The 17,276-nt window shown below is 40.2% G+C and overlaps 1 protein-coding gene across 1 annotated transcript in view; it reads right to left on the reverse strand.

Annotated features, from left to right (window-relative positions):
- Positions 1-201: 201 nt before the first annotated feature.
- The window catches only part of STEAP4 (STEAP family member 4), a 19,662-nt gene continuing 2,587 nt past the window's right edge, over positions 202-17,276 (reverse strand). The window contains 4 exon segments of the mRNA XM_009580320.1: positions 202-471; positions 1,490-1,654; positions 2,149-2,676; positions 4,074-4,529. Of these exon segments, the coding sequence (XP_009578615.1) occupies positions 202-471; positions 1,490-1,654; positions 2,149-2,676; positions 4,074-4,529 (1,419 nt within the window).

Consider the following 17,276-nt stretch of genomic DNA (forward strand, 5'->3'; position numbering starts at 1 on the left):
GAGGTGCAGGAGCTCAATGGCTTTGTTTGAGTTGTATTTTAAGCTTGCCATTGCAGAGGCTTTATTTTACTCAGGGTCTGGCCATGTTTTTCACTTTTTCTCTCACTCTCCAGATAAAGGAGGCTCAGGGCTTCATTTTGGTATACCTTCATAATCTTTTTTTTTTCTTCTTCTTCTTTTTGATAATACAGGTTAGTCTAATTATACAGCAGACTTGTTGATAATGTAATTTGACTGTTCTGAGTATTGGGGATTTCTCTCCCAGCCCTGTCGAATTCGCGTGAGAGGTTTGTCTAGACAAGGAAATACAAGCACAAATTTGACAACCAGTACAATGCACGGAACAATGAGGGAGAGCATATAGGCATTTGGAAGATACCATCTGTACGATAATGGGCTCAGGAACCGCTTTCCACCGTAAACCAATGTGTGCGCAGTGCACAAAATCAGTGTCAGATATCCCAGTTTGGACTAGGGGAGAACAAAGGAAAGAAAGAAAGAAGTGGAGGTTAAAACAGTAAATTAAACCACAACAAATGCAATTTGCAAGACATAGTAAGCTTTGTGGAATGTGCCAACTTTGGGACTAATTGGGGACTGCTGAAATGAAACTTTTATATAATATAAAGGCTCGTATTGTTTTTTAATGAAGATTCATTCAAATGGATCTAGGTGAAACACACTTATTTTTGTTTTTTTTCCTCCATCAACAATCCTGATAATTTTTGCTAGCTCACAAATACTGCCTAGTGGTTGTCATATTTGTGAAAATGCAGAGAAAATGCTGAAATTCAGTGGAGCAATCCAAGCTTTTATATGCTCTAGTGCTAATCCATCCAGAACTACCATACTGTGCAAGTCTTTGGCCTTGATAAAACATTCATTGGTAGTAATTTCCCCTTCCCTTGCCTCCCCTCCCTTGCCAGCCCAGCTCCTGCAGAGGCACGGCAGCTTGCACCAAGCTTCCTCCGAACGGGGGGCTGAGATTATAGTGTTACCAAGGGCAGCCTGTTTATAGGCACAGCAGTTTTTAGAGTCTGCAGAAACTGCAGATTCTCTTTGGATGCTTGGCGTTGAGAGGATCTGAGTTATAAAGTTATTTTTTAGACCCATTTTAACTGAATTATTTTGCGAACCAACAAAATTAGCTGAATAAATGGCTAAAATATTTTGTGACTTAGTATAATTGTGGAATTTGATAATTCCACAATGTCAGCTTTCTGTTTGTCATTTAGGAGCTCAGGTCTTCCCAATTTTCTCTTGTTAATGCAGCAATCCCAGTTGTACCATAAGCAGCCATCAGAGCAGTTGTGGTTTTTTACAGGTGAGCTGTATAGCCATGTAGATTTTTTTTCACTGTGTGATGGTGGATAGTGCACACCTCACATTTGGAGATACTAATGGAGGAAAGCCCTAAGTCTCTGGTAAACCTGCGTGTGGTCATAGTTTATAAGGGAAGAAAGTTTTTTAGAGTAAGTCTTTTCCTTACCTGTACAAATCGAAATTCTCGCCAGTTGACATTGTTGCTGACTGAAGGCAAGGAAGTTATTCCCAGAAGAACAAATAAAAAAAATCCTAAAATCCCCAAAGCCAAATAAGAATCACTAAGCCAGGCATTAGTGGTATTGAGTGGTTCTGTTTTATTGTTCAGTGCCTGAAGAAAAGAAGACCAGGTATATCTTAGTGATAGCAGTTTTAGGAACAACATGCAGAAAAAATATCTTTTAAGGTAACTAGGAGATAAATGTTATACATTAACTCTCTGAAAATCATCAGAGATTTACTTTGAACGCCTACTCAAAAAGCAGAAGAGGCATTATATTACATATAGGTTCTATGTACCTATAATTGTGGTGCATGTTTTACTCTGCTGTAGATCTACTGTTGAGGACAGGTATGTGATCCTTTGTTGTTAAATAAGGTAAGAAAGTCAAAATATGTGCCATTTTAAAAGTCAAAATATGTGCCATTCTTAAAGGTATATGGAGAAATAGGGAAATATGTTTCTTTAAATTACTTGAGCTTCAGAAATTCATATGGACAGTCTAATGTTCTTTACAATAAGGTTATTTTCCTAGTTTCTGTGTTCTTTTTAATTTGTAACAGGGCCAGAAGAAAGCAAGACGCAGAGCAGGGAGCAAGACTTACCTGGGAGATGATTTGACTGCTGATTCTCCATCTTACGAAGAAGCGAATTGGGATAACAAGAGTGTACAAAACGTGCAGAGAAGCAAATGCCAAGGCTACTAGCCCAAGTTGTTTTCTACACAGCATCCACTTGTCCAGCCAGTCTGGGAAACGGAGGTATTTGGTACCTCTGTATAACTGAATAATTGCGGCAAGTACACCAGGAAAATAAACCAAGGCAAGAAGGATGAGTGCCAATATAGGGCAGATCCGATTTGGAATGGAAATTACAATAAAAAATGAAAAGTCTTTGTTTTCATAAACATAAGGGTAAATTACATCACGAGTCAAACAGTAGAAGAAGAAGAATGCGGTTAGACCAAGGGACAAAAGGATGGGAAACTTCCACATTGGAAAGAGCTGCAGAGGGTAATTTTCTATTTCCTGAGCAGCCAAGAGGGATCCCTGATCTAATGGAGTGAGACCCAGTGCACGAACAATATCCATCACCATTTGTTTAGCTCCCATATCATCTCCACAGACAAACACCTGCAGCCAAAAACAAACAGAATTTTTATTTAGACAGACTTTTGTGACATTCTCTACTGCCATCCTGCCTGAATATGGACGATGAGCACAAGCTTCCTAGACTACTTGATGGCTTCCCTGCTGGCCGTAATTTATATAGGCAAAAAGTAGCCTATAGGTACTTTCTTGACCAACAAGTCCAAGAACTAAGAATATGAATCTTTTCTTCAGGGAAGGAGATTGTTTCAAGTGGCGAAATTTTGTATCTGAAAAGAACGATGTATAACACACTTAGTACAAGTCTTTCCCTGGAAGACTTGACATACTCTTCTGAAGACCTGCCAGCAGTTTGTAAGCACAAGATTTTATAGGAGTAAATAGGAGCAAAATTTTCAATAGGGGTAAATAGGAGCAAAATTTTCAATTGCTTGCTACAGTGGTCTGTAAGTACTCCAGGGAACTGGGGACAGAGATCTTTAAAACATGATTGCCCTATCACAAAATTAAATATTATTTCTTTCCAAGTCTAATAAAATAGTGAAGAAACCATCTTTTCTGTGAGTGTGCAAGACAATATTCCTTTTGGAATTGGGAGAAAGGGGGCAATTTCTGCTCTCATTGATATGATATGATGAAGGCTTGTAGAGCCTAGGCTTGGAAGTCCTTGGGTCTTTAGTTTAGCCAAAACCATTTATCTGGCAGCAGAAAGCAAAGCTAGCAATGGTTTGAGTAGCTGGCTGATTTTGTGTGTTGCACAAGAGCACTGTCCCTCAGCGTGGCAGAGAACAGGGTAATAATAAATGATTTGTCTTCAAGTTAGCTGCTGTGTTGCTTCCTATGACCAGCTCTGTGCTCGCTAGCCTGTGGTTAAGGAGCTGGTTAAAATGGTTTGCACACACTGTTGTTGTGTTAAACTTCCGTGGTGATGGATTCTGATTTAGAAAACTTTATTAATTTATTCACCTTCCAGCTCACTTCTGTTGCCCATACTCATTCTATTGCTCCATCATATCCCTTGCCTCCCTTTTTTTGCTCTTTTCATTTTATTCTTGCTTTGATATATTCCTCCTATCTCCTTTCTGTTTAACTTTACAGTCCCGGTGAACAACTGATGCAACCCTCATTTCCTCCTGATTTGCTGTCTCTCTCTGGAGCTCTGCTATCTTTCTTTCCTTGCTTCTCTAGTGTCTCCAAACACCTTACTGAGTTCAGAGGCAAGCTATTGATATTCCTTGTCATGCCATATTACAAGCCAAAAGTAAATTTTAGCTCACATTTAATTTGAAATGGGCAATTATAGTGAAAATACCATCTCAACCCTGTCTGATTCGTATGTCCCGTGTGTGTTTTGTCTAGCTGTTAGGAAGCCATACGATAGATAACTCTATGATTAGGAAACCCCCGTTGCTCAGTCTTACCTGCCGGCTTGCATCCAGTGTGCCCGACTGCAAGGCCCAGGCTGACACGGTGTTAAAGGCTTTCACAACCTTAGCGCCGGGCACCAGCTGAGCGAGGTACTCTGCGTTGGATTCAGGATACTGGTTTATTTTTAAGTTGTTGCTTACGTCCACCAAGACTTTTCCATGGAGAATTTCTGCTAGTGGTGTAAGGAAGTTGTAATGTTGCCTCTGGATTGCTATAATGATGATGGCAGCTTTTTGCGCTGCCTCTGCATGGCTCAACACCTCTGCATCCTTGGGAATCAGGCTGGATGTCTGTGTGCTCCGGCTTCCAAACACAACGGGATAGCCGGCCTGAATAATTTTATGCCCCAGAGCTCTTCCAAAATCTCCAGTTCCAAATATGCACACTGTCTCTCTTTTGTTAGGAGTGTTAGGAGCCAAAGCCATTATGTTGGAAGAATTTTTATTCATCTGTTAAAAAAAAAGTAATAGGAACAAACTAAGCAAAACATCTATCTCTTGAAAATGAAAGGTTAGCATCTGCTCTGGCTGTACAAAATAAATATCTGAGAGTTTTCTTGCCTCTCAATATGCTTTCTGCACACTCTTCTGAATACACACTCTCAGAAGATTGCTGTACAGTTTTTAAAAAACAGTTCTGGATATTCACCTATCCATCTCTTACAGCACCTTCTTTTCCATCCATTTTATGGATTTTAACATTCAGCTGAACTGTTGCAGTTTTCCTCTCTCAAAGGGAAAGCAGGAGGAAAAAATACAGGAGCACAGAGAACAAGGGTTGCACACGTTTCAGAGTAATGTCTGCTTACTTATGCTATCGAAAAACATTGAAGAAGAATGTGTTTCTAATCAGATTAGAACCTAGAAGGTCTTTTGTAAAATACTTGAAGATACTTGAGATATTATAAAAGGTAGCTACAAACCTATCTGTGTCCTCAGTATTTCCTTAATACGACCAGTCAGTTCCAGTTTGTTTTATTCTTGTTCTTCAATTTCCTGAAGAATGTCCCGTGAAGCATTTGGACAGTGGAATTGGAATATTTCATGTTGAACATTTATTTTTGATTCTTATATATTACTCATAATAAAATTCTCTTTGAGGTTTTCATCTATCCTCCTTTGTCACTGTACCTGGAAACTTCGAAGTCTTTAATGTATTATCCATGCCACAGCAGTACGTACGCTCTGTACTTGCAGAGTGAGACCCATGATACAAATACAGAACAAAAAGGTGTGCTCCAAAGGTCTTGCAGTAGGTCCACATGCTGTTGTCCTCACTTTACGAAAGGTGAACTCAGACCAGAAAACCTAAGGCCCGAAGGAAGACCTCCAACAGGAGATCTTGAGAGACCCCTCTCTTGGACTGGCCAGCAATTTAGTACTTAGAGCAGCCATTTGATTTGCAGGAGCCCTGATTCAAGTCTTTCACTGCATCGCAGGTAACTGTCTTAATTAAAGCTGAGGGAATAACCGATTTTCCAATTTGCAGGAAAGAAATGCATGAAATGGCTAGCTAGACCCAAAACAATTGCTTTGCTGCTGCTGTTTATTAACCCTTTGCTTACATTCTTCTGTGAAGCACCCTTCAGAATGAAACTCTCTCATTTAAAAATACTGAGATGATGTTCTTCACAGTCTTTTATGTTTTTCTCTAGCCAGAAGAGCTTTTGCTTTTTAAAAATCTAGCATGATTTTAAATTGTTTGACCCGAAACTTGCATTTGTTCGGTGAATAAAAAAATCAAGCCTGAACTTCCCCCTACTCTGCTGTGACCTAGAGCTAAGGGCCGTGAGTCAGGGATGCACACATCTTTTTGGCCTGTGCTGTAGGGTGTAAGCTTCACTAGCAAGATAGGCAGAGAAACGCTTATTCTGAGAATCATATGTGAAAATTTTGGTTCGAAATAGCTCTGTATGTAGCTAGCTAGCCCTCATTGGCATCAGTGCCAGCTCAGCACCATTCCTGCAATAAGCTGTGGGAATCCTGGGATTTAGAGAGCTGCCAAGGGAGTTTGCTTCTGGTGATTAGGGGAAAGTGTCAATTCAGGCAGAGAAGAGCCCGAGGATCTGTGTGCTCCTGGCCTGTGTGGCTCGTGCCGGTCCCATGGGAGGCTTTGCAGCGCAGCAGGGTGTTAACCCCAGCTCTCCTGAAGCTGCAGTCCCAGCTACCCAGCTGGACTCTGTGTACTTCTCAAGTAACACACTGAGCATGAAAATAGATCCTCAGAGGGACCCATCTGAATGTCTCTTGCATATTTGTGTGCTCTGACACATGCATACAAATGCAAAGTCCTTTGACATATTTAAAAATCATTCTCTGAGGGCTTTATTAATGTCGCATGAGGCTTTAATGTGACTAAAGCTATAAAATTCCTTTTTGGGGATAGTCTGTTTTTCAAAAAGAACAGAATCGTTGCATATGTAATATTAATAAATGGTCCAACTCAGTACCTAATAAGACTCAACTTTCCCTTCTTAATTTTTCCTTTTAACAAAGTAAGCTCCTATCTAAAATGAAAAGTAAAACTTATTTGTAACACGCAATCGTCCAGTTGAAAACTTCTGTATTTGCCCTCAAAAAACCATTAAGTTATTGCTGAGTGAACTATGCAAATCATTCTCCTCTCCAAAGTAAGACTGGAAAAAAACAAAACTCAAAAGGATGTTATCAGGTAATATATTTGGTAGATCCGTCAAAGTTATGTTTTGTTTGAGCTTATAAAAATATTTAATATAGAAATGGACCCACCAGCAAGAAATAAATCAATAAAGTGCTTCTGTTATTCAGTAATACTGAACATCTCATTTGCTAGTGAACACTGAACTCATCTTGCCAGAAAAGAGAAAAAGAGGGAGATGAAAAGAAAAATTAATGTAAGGAACATTCTTTTTTTCAAAATACAGTTTCTTGGAGCACTATCTAAGATCTAAAGGGACTTGTACAAGGCAGTGAATATTATTCCGTAGAAAGCTGAAGAGAGTTAAAGCTGCTTTTAATACTGGTGGTCTAATTTGGCTTAATACCATTTTTAACAAGAGAGACAATTTGCTTGAATAAAGTAAGCAGAATTTACCTTTTCTTTTTAAGAATTACTTAATAGGGATGCCCATAGCTGTTATGATGGAACACATTATATATTAGAAATAAACTGGTCACCAATGAATTTTTTAACAAATTAAGTATATTGTAAAACTGATATTAATTTAATAGTGCATCTGCTACTTCTGAAAATCACATGTAAAACAAGTTTGTTTTTAAATTCCAGGCCTTCTGGACCATGTCTCCTTCTAACAAAGACAGAAATTAAATTAATTTTCTCCATTGAATCCTTTTTTTCCTTTCTTCCAACATGCCTTTGTGCCAGCTGGCAGTTGTTAAACTAAAAGAAGGTTGTGGGCTTTGCAGTGAACTTCTGGAGGTTAATTCGGATGGTAGGTTATGAGCACATAGACAGTGCATAGGTAAATTCTGGCTTTGCTGTGTGTATTTGAAGAAAATGCAGCCTCTGATGGCAACCGGGTGGGTGTAAAGTCAAAACAAGGGAAATGGCCTCCCAGAGTCCATGACAGCGATAGCTGCAATGCGAGAAGATATTCATTTTCTATAGGACAAGGTGTTTCATTGTCATACATTGGTGTGAAAGATGAGAAGCAGAAGTACATCACAAGGGACACAGGGCCAGTCTGGTGTCTGGGAGCTCAGCCCGAAGGCTGACACTGGGGTCTCAGTAAGCAGACGATGGCAGTGGGGTCTGCTCCGTGCCCATGGGTTATGCTGAGCACTTTCAAAGCTCCAGAGGAAAGCAGAAATACCAGCAAAGAAACATGTAGTAGTCATTATCTATTCTTTTATATACGTATCCATATATTATCTGAGAAAAATCAATAGGGATTTGTATCCATACATAATTATGTAATTATGCTTACATCTATCCCCCTAACATGAGAGCACTAGTGATGCCTTTTGTTATTTGAAAGATAATCCATATAAGCTTCTGTAATGATTAACTGTGTCCTTTCTCTTCTGCATTGTTGCTGTATTCTTATACACGGAATTATCCTATTTTAAGGAAAATGATGGTAATCTCTGAGTTTAGTTGGTCAGTAATGATAAAAGGAGGCGCTGAAAGAAAAAAAGCTAACTGCAAAACTGTTGTTTCTATCCACTGCATAAACACTAGGGGAACTGAATGAAGGTACAGTGTTTAGTTCAGCAGTTATATGTAAATACTTTGGTTATGTAGGAATTTGAATGAAGACAGGCACATTGCTTTGCACGTGGGAAAAGGAGGGATTTCCTAACAGAAGCGATGCCACAGATGAAGTACAGTGCCAAAAGCGGAAAGGCAGAGATGGGACCGAGACGTAGACTGGGATGGATAATGGAAAGATCAGAAAGATGTAACATGAAACGGCAGATGGGAGATCAGTGGAATGATTCAAAAGGTAGAAAAACAAGATGAAAGGAGCAGGAAAAAGTAATTTTACTATTTACATTTAAAAAAGAAGGAAAACAAATAACTCTGGTAGTGATCTCAAGAGATTATCTAGTCCATCTCCCTCCCTAAGGCAGGATTAACTATGTTTAAACCAAGCCTGACAGATGCTTGTCTAACCTGTTTGTAAAACCTTCCTGTGTTGTGGATCCTGAAGTCTTCCTCGCTTACTGCTTTCTCAGCCATACTATTAGGCAGATTTTGCTATGTGTAATCTATATCGCCTCCTCCACAGTAGACACAGGTGTCAATTTATCCCCCTTCTCTTTGCAGCAGCCTTTGTTGGACATGAAAGCTGTTACCATTCCACCCTTTTCTTCTCTAGATAAAACAACCCCAGATCTTTCCCTGCAACTCATGCTTTTGAGAGTGGTGATCTTTCTCATGGCTTTCTTCTGATCTTTCTAGGCTAAACTGCTCCAACTGTTAATTAAAAGTATGGTGCTAAAACTGAATGCAGTACTCTTGCTGAGATCTTACTAGATAGAAAAGGATTGCTTCACTTGCCTCATAGGCAACACATCATCCCGCTGTCACATTTGTCTTATTCACAACACAGCTGATTCATAGTCAGCTTGTGATGCATTAAGACTAGGAGTATTTTAACAAGTACTGTGTGGCAACAGGAACCAAGATGTGGAGTGAAACAGCTGGTGCTGAGCTCATGATGTCCACACTATCCATGTGTCAGAGATTTCCACCTTGGACTAACTTTAGTCTAGTACCACAGGCTGAGTGCCCATTAGCAGCTGCAGCGCATTGGGGTGCACCTGAAGCATGTCTTCTGGCTCAGCTTTCGTGGAAAGGAATCTAGTTTCATGTGCTCCAAGAGCTCTCTGTGGTGTAAAGCAAAGCTTGAAAAGTGGTGATCTGCTTCTACATCTGATCAGAACTCAAATGCTAATGTAAATGCATCCTGTTACACCCAATCCTTTAACTGTACTGCTCCCACGCCCCTTGTGCCATCCCTGATTTCTGTAGTCTGACTCAGAGCTGTATCGTGCACTTGTCCCTGTTGAATAGCACCATATTTTTTTCAAACTGTAGCTTCAATTTGTCAAGATAATTTTGATTTCTTAGCCTGTCCTCTAACGTGATTGCAGCCCTTTTCAACTTTGTCAGATTGTCAGCTTTAATAAGCATAGTGTCTGTTCCGGCATCTATGCCATTTAATGAAATTCTGGAACAGGACTTTTGCCAGGAGAGACCCCCTGTATATCTGCAGTAAATGTAGTCTTCCATTTTGACAGTGATTAACTGAGAGACTGAAAATGTTTCATTTGCTAGTTCTGCAGAACCTTACCTTATATTAGTTTAATTTAGGCTGCATTTTTCTAGTATGGTTTTGAAAATCTTCTCTAACATTTACCACGCTAAAAACTTCACTCATGTCAGGTTGTGTAGCCTCTGTGATTCACAAGGCCTGTGAGGAAATGAGGTTGGTTTGGAATGATTTGTTCTTGATTAATCCATGTGCCTATAACCCATTTCTTTCTTATCTTCTATTTGCTTCCTCTATTTGTTTGAGAATTGTACTTAAATGGATTGGGCCATACTTCTGCACCTCCTCTTTCTTCCTACTTTTAAAGATAGCTATTCTTGCCTTTCCAGTCTTTCAAAACTTTACCTCTTCCACACAGTTCTTAAAGGTAGTTATTAATGGCTGTGGAAATGCTTGTTATCCCCTGAACAATGCGAGGTGAATTCCATCAGCCTCGCTGATCTCAGTCATTTAACTCACCTGAGCACAGCCTAATCTCTTTCTTCTGTCATCTAGCTGGAATTTTCAACTCTTTGCTACTGATGTAAACCCTTTTATCATGGTTGACCCTTCTAGTGAAGAAAGAGCAAAATAGGCATTACAGAGTTGGCTTTCTTGGAGTCATTAGTCAATAGCTTTCTCTCAGTTGAGTGGTGGATCAATTCTCTCCTTGATTTTCCTTTAACAGTTTATGTTTTTACGGGAAATTTCTTGTTATTCTAGGTGTACCTTACTAATTACCTTTCTTTTTGTGCTGTGGCTTTTCAAATCTTATCAACATATTAGTATTGTTCTTCTGTGCTTGTCCATAGATTTTGATTTACGTATGCTGGTTGAGTTTGAAGTTTCTGAAGAACTCACTGCTGTCTTACTGCAGTCCTTGCTCTGCGTTGCAATCTTTATGTCTCTGCTGTTAACATAGTTTCTTTAAGCAGCTGCCAAATCTTCTGACCTCATTTTCCTCTCAAATTGTACTTCTCATGGAACATCACCTTCCCACCTTCAAAATCTGATATACTCTGCTTATTATTCTGCTAGGTGGACAAGTCCATTTTTGAGCACTTGATCTCGTCTGGTGGCCTGTGGTGGCTCCCAGCCGTGACAGAACCTCTGTATTTTCCCCTCTGTCATTTTCCAAAACCTTCTACTGGGTCTATGTTCTTTTATCTTTTGATTCAGGGCAAAAGTTCAGAAGATGAAGCAGGATATAAGGACGATGAGAAGATAAATGGCCAAAGCATTGCCAGGAGGAGTTTGATCCATAGCCATGTAAAAGAAAGGTTTATAAATAGAGTAAGAAGAGAGTTAATGGCCAGCACAGCTGTGATCCACATAGGTTATGGTGTTGTCTACTGTAGGAACTAATCTCAAGATTTACAACACTGATCCATTTATCATCTTTTTTTTTTTCTTGTTAAGTTCATTGTAAAAGTCATAATCCCGAAGGTGGTCGTAAAGTTTATATGCAGAACAAATATTATGGAAGTGTAACTTTAAAAAGTGAAGTATCAAAGGCCCTCTGTCTATGTAAACTAAATATTTTCATGTATTTCCTTGTAAATAACACAGGGACTCTGTTACACTATGCAAATAATAAACGGTGCTAGGAATGAGAATGGAGCAGCTTGCCGTTGTTCTAGTACAACATTCTGGAGGCAAATAAAGGTCCTGACAGAATACATCTGGCCGATTATATAGCATGCTGGGGGTAGATTCATCTATGTGAATTCATATACAGATATACATGAGCCATGGCAACAGTATTGACTGCATATTCCAGTGATTCATGTACTAGAATATCAGTATGAACAGTCTGTTTTCTAGGTTCACTTTTCTAGAAAAAGCTTGTTTCTCCAGATTTCGGAAGGGTTATTTTTCTATATTGATGGGGAGACAGTTGGGTTGAAACTTCGGAGCTTATTAAATTTAGTCCATTGCACAGCTGAACTCTAATAGTATCCTGCTGCATGAAGAAGTTAATTCTTCCCTCAGGTTCACTAGCCTTTGGTGGTGAAGTCTGCTTGTAGAGTAGTGAAACGGGGACATCTGGATAAGCGGCTTGGGTTCAGGCTGTGCCCTCCTGTAGACCTCCTTTTAAGCTGCTGACATGACTTTTTACATCTCACCTTAACTCCACTGCTCTTTTAGCAAGAGGCGTTAAAAGGTGCTGTTTCTGTTTTCTTTTTTTTCCAAATCTCTCGTTGCCATTACAGCAAGGATCAGCTGAACGTTCTCACACAGCATCCACATATATAAGTCCTCAAGCCTCTGCTAAAGGTCTTTTTCAGCCAAAGCTCTGTATCTCTCTGGTCAGGAAGCACCTGAAAACATGCAGTTCCCTACATGGATTCAAGAACTTGTTTACATTGTTTGAACCACACAGGCAGGGCTGAGCACATTGCAACTCATTTCACCAACAGAGATTCAGAGCGTGTCTCTTCCAAAACACTTTGAAACTAGATTCTTACCACCACTACGGAGAGAAAGCCCAGCACGCCGTCGGACTTGACATGATTACACAAATTAATCCTGCTGGGCAGCTGTGAGCTGATCTTGAATTGGCATTTAATGGCTGAACTGGTGAAAATAAGCCCTGTGGAGGTGTCCCTTCCTCATACCTCTTTGAACAGACTAAACAGGTTCAATCAGGTTTGCTTTCCCAATGCCTCTGTGTGCACCTGATCCTTCCCTACTGATAAACATACGTCTTTCTCAATCGTGGGTGGGCTGCACTTGTGGTAACCATGGTGCTTTGACACCATGCTAGTGGCATGTACTCATGCTGGTGGCAATGAAGAACAGTGCCTACAACCAAGAGTGTCAAAGGCAGTGGAAGTGGCTGGTTTTTTTTTGTTTTTTTTTTTAATATCAAGTCTCTTTTTTCATTGTTTCCTTCAAATCCCTGTATACCTGTGGATGGGCATGGTGAATCTCAACAAAATAGGTAAATGAGTACATATTTCTGTTTGGAATTATACTTTTTGCATTGGTAATTTTTAGTTTCCCATGCTGTCAAGTTCTCCAAAGTTAAACAGTTTCTTTCAGGAATAGAGTTAATTCTTGTTATTATGTTAGTTGTTTATTGCATGTACTGGCAAGTAGAAGTCATCCCCAACTGTTTTGTTTTTGGTTTTTTTTTTTTAATGAGAATCCCACTTTGTCTTGTCGTCTATGATCAAAAGGTGTATATTAGACAACAGTGCCCTAACACACTAAAATTACATATAGTAGAAAAAGAGTGTGATTAATACTTCATTTCTTGCAAATGTAGTACTGCAGCTTTGGAAGTAACTTTATGAAGTATTTCACACATGCATAATATTCAGTAATCCTGGTGTAGCTTGGAAAACAGGTGAAATGCGATTTAAGAAGTCTTCTCAGAAAGACATGTACAACTATTCTGAGGCAATCTCATTTACTTAAAATTTCATTTTGCCATTTCCACAGAGAGAGAAAGAACGTACTCTATAATAAATACTTTTTCTTATAAGCTGACAGTTGTAGAGCCAAATCTGCCCTAAATTATAAACTGCATTTTCTGTTGCTTGATACACCTAAAACTGAAAGGCATGTGGCTAAACTACTCTCCCATGATTAATCCAGTACTTAAACACATAAAGAAAATAGCAGAATAGCTCCTAACAAACATATTACAACAAATTATTAATGAATTTTCTTTCAAGCAAATGAATATCTGCTGTTCTTCTCAGCAGAAAATCCTGGGCTCCAAGTTTTGACAAAGCTGATAAAAAAAAATTGTTTGAGACAATAAATCCTCCTACAGAGGACATTGCGTTTCCCACATCTTCACTTTTTATCAGGAGAACACTAAAGCTGCCTGGAGGCTCTTCAAACAGATGAAGTATAGGCCTAAATAGATGTGCTTAGTGTTGTCTAAATCATAGCAAAGTACTGAGAGGGCTGGAAATCTCACCACCTCCAGCTGCTCCCATAAACACGTAAGACCCAGCTATAACTTGAGTAATTTCCTCAGACTTTTCAGGGCTGTTGTACTGTTCTGAGGTGTGTAGGTGTTAAGCTTTAATCCAGCCTAGTCAACTGCAAGGAGAATGAAAATATTTCATAAAACACCTGAAGGTGAGCAAGGGTGAGAAGGAGAGACAGACCTGCCTACAGCGCAGGGGGCACTGGATTTATCCCAGGAGATGTCCAGAGACCTTGAAAGACATGTTTTCAGATCCACCGCGCGTGGAGAAGCACCTCCTGGATTCCTGGTGAGTCCTCCCCTCCCTGTGAAGCTATTCTTCTAAGCATCTTTTATCTGCCATTTAGAGACATTAACAAATAGCTCTGTCTCACAGAGAAATAACACTAGAAATAATGAAGCCTGGCTTCCTAGGGGCTTGTGTTTCTTGGCTGATTACAAGCGCTGATTGAAGCTGTTTCCAGTCACAGGAGATGACTCCTATAACATTTATTCTCATGGATTTTTAGGTCTTTTAAATGTATATAGTCACAGTATAGTCTTTCATTTTTCAGGACTCTTCTGTGGGGTCTTCAGCTGCCTTTTTTCATGCAACGTAAGGAAAACAGAGACACCTCTCCTCCTGGTATATTTGTTTGAAATCATCACTAAAAAAATGATTGAGGAACACACATATACATACATACACTCACATATCTCTGCGTGATCAGAGAAATCTCACTTCCTACAAAATCAGGCTAAAATAATGGACACCCTAAAAAATTCATGATGTACACACACCCACATGCATGTCTGTACCACCAAAAGAGAAGGAGACAAGTGAGAAATGGCTCTTCAGTTGTGACCCTATGTCACTGTGGTCTGTCGAAAGGCACGGAGGATGAGGCAGGGGATGTTATTTGGGATGCTTTTACTGACAGCCCATCAGCAGGATACACTGAGACTGGAATTAGCTGGCATTACACCAGCAACCAACCAAAACCAGACCTTCAGAGCGCTAAAATGTAAGAGTTCAAGCCACGTATTTATTACGAGCTCTAGGAGTGTGTGACAAGCCTGACTCTCTTCCCATTTACACGAAAGGAATTGTTGATTTTCAGTTAGCTTGCTCTTGGACCAGGTTGGCACAAGCAGGAAGAAAATGAAGCCCAGTTGCTTCATAACACCTGTGATAAAATCAAAGGCGAGGTGGCTGCTGTGGCACAGTGACGATGTTCTTGGCTGTCTTACACTCTTAGAAATCTGAGGAGTGAGAGGGCGAGTATGATGAAAGATTTAAGAAAAGGGAGCATGAATAAGAAGTTTTCTTGCCAAAACAAATGTATGTGGATTTGCAACATGTCTGGAATGGGGCCAAGCAGATTTTACAGAAAGTTCATTAATCTGTGTTCTTGCTTACACAAGCCTATACACTAAAATGTGTTTAAAGACATGATTTAACAGTGGATAACTTTATCAGCTCCCTTATTCACTTAATACGAAGTACATTAAATGTATTTACTTGCTCCTTTTGGTTTCCTTTCTTTCTTTTACATGGACTTGAACATTTTCCTCTCCTACTTGACTGCAGTCAAGTGGCATCTGCAGAGACATGCCTGCTTTCAGGACAAAATCAACACTGATATTTTCAGAAATAAAGAAATTTTGTTCCTCACAAAAAAAAAAGAGACAGTTTTAAATTCTGTTGCATTTTTCAGCAAGGAAAAATTCTTATCAGGCAATATTTTAAAAACTAGTTCTTTCTCAAGATGGAAGAAATTCCCCTTCTTACTGAGCCAATGATTTCAGGACTCTTTAAGCAACAACCTTAAGCTACAGGCTTCGAAAATTTACTGCTGAGAAACCTGAATTTAAAGACATGCTTTTAAAATAAAAAAAGCACAACAGAGATGAGATTAGTAAAAAATTTGCAGAACTGTTCAGGGCAGCATCCTATACTGAGAAATGGAAAGATCTAGTTTCTTATTTTTTTTCGACCAAAGCTCCCTTTGAGTTCAGCTCAGGTTTTGCAGATGCCCGAGCTGCTGCTGGTAATTCCCTAGCCTGGCAAGGGGGGACGGGTGTGCGCAGCAGTGGGTCATTACCTCGGCTCCTAGCCCAGGCGTTGGTACAAATGAAACCTCTCTGCCAGGGTACTGCCTGTGAGCTACTGCTCTTGGAGCACCGCATTGCCACCAAATTGCTCGCAGGGCAGCACAGGGCAGGCAGCCTTATCCTGTGCTACGGTCCACTGCACAGGGGCATAGGAAGCCTTACACAAGATCTCTTACAAATCGCTGCTGCCTGAGCCCTCTTACGCAGAGGCTGCCGCCTTCAGAGGGAAGTCACCCCGGTTTCTGACTTCTGCTTGCTCCTGGGTCTCAGTCAAGGCCACTGGGTATCTCTTGTTCCTACCCCTGTGAAATACGTGGGGCAAGGCAGAAGTTACGCTCTTGGTTCTGCACGACAACACCATGCAGTAAGCAAGAAAGGAGCGCGCCAGGCCTTATCTATGCAATTGAAGTGAAGGAAAAGGTGGGTATTTGGGACATGATATGGAGCAGAGACAAATGAAAACCTTATGTGTTCTTACTAAACTTAGCTGAAGAGGAAAGAAGAGGGTGCCAGGAGGTACAAAACAAAGTGTCATGCTGCTTTTGTAATTGCCTAATTGGACAAAATAATTCGCCCCTGCAGGGTGACCCTCTCTTGCGCCTCCAGCAAGGAAATGCAATACAAAATGAGGAACTGGGTTTTCTGAATAAACCCATTGTCTTTATTGCATTACCATTTTATGCTATTACGATTATTGCATAATTACCCACTTCTTGTGAGTACTCATGTCTTTTTACATATTTCCTGCTTTTGCAGTCCTTGTAGCATGGGACCACCCCAGAGAAATCCTTTGTCAAACATTCCTGTGCTCTAATGATGCCAGAAAGTGTTTTGCTCTTTGGCAATCAACCTCTCCACTAAATTTCTTAGCACTTAAGGCTTGTTTATCTAGAGGCCTCCAGAACTTGCTCACATAGTTGGTATCACTAATGGATTGGTGAGAGGCAGCAGTAAAACACTTTGATCCCAGTCCTCAGGTGCTGTAACTTGTCTGAGGCGGATGGCTGAGCCGCTTCCACCATTGATCAAGCAGTTTGTAGCAGCTTATTGTAATTAAGCACCTTTGAAGTGCCAAGTTCGGGTTGTAGAATTCAAACAAAATTTATTAATATTCTCATTTTTATGGGATATCATGCTGTTTATGGAAATGGTTCTTCTGCATATTCAGATTTGTCCTGGTGAGGCTGCTTCACTTGGGAAAAGCACATGGAGGGAAATCATCCAGAGCTGAGAACCTGTCCTCACTCCTGGTTTAATCTTAGCCTCATGTTTTCCTAAGCAAGTCATGGGATCTACACCTCCCAGTGGAGGTTTAGACCTAGCCTTGTCGCTGAACCAAGGTGATCTGCAGCACTTTGCCAGCGCGACACACAAAGCAGCTCAGCCAAGCATGAGAAGAGC

The sequence above is a fragment of the Fulmarus glacialis genome, unplaced genomic scaffold (assembly GCF_000690835.1).
Source record: "Fulmarus glacialis isolate BGI_N327 unplaced genomic scaffold, ASM69083v1 scaffold33136, whole genome shotgun sequence".
In the NCBI taxonomy this organism is placed as follows: Eukaryota; Metazoa; Chordata; class Aves; order Procellariiformes; family Procellariidae; genus Fulmarus; species Fulmarus glacialis.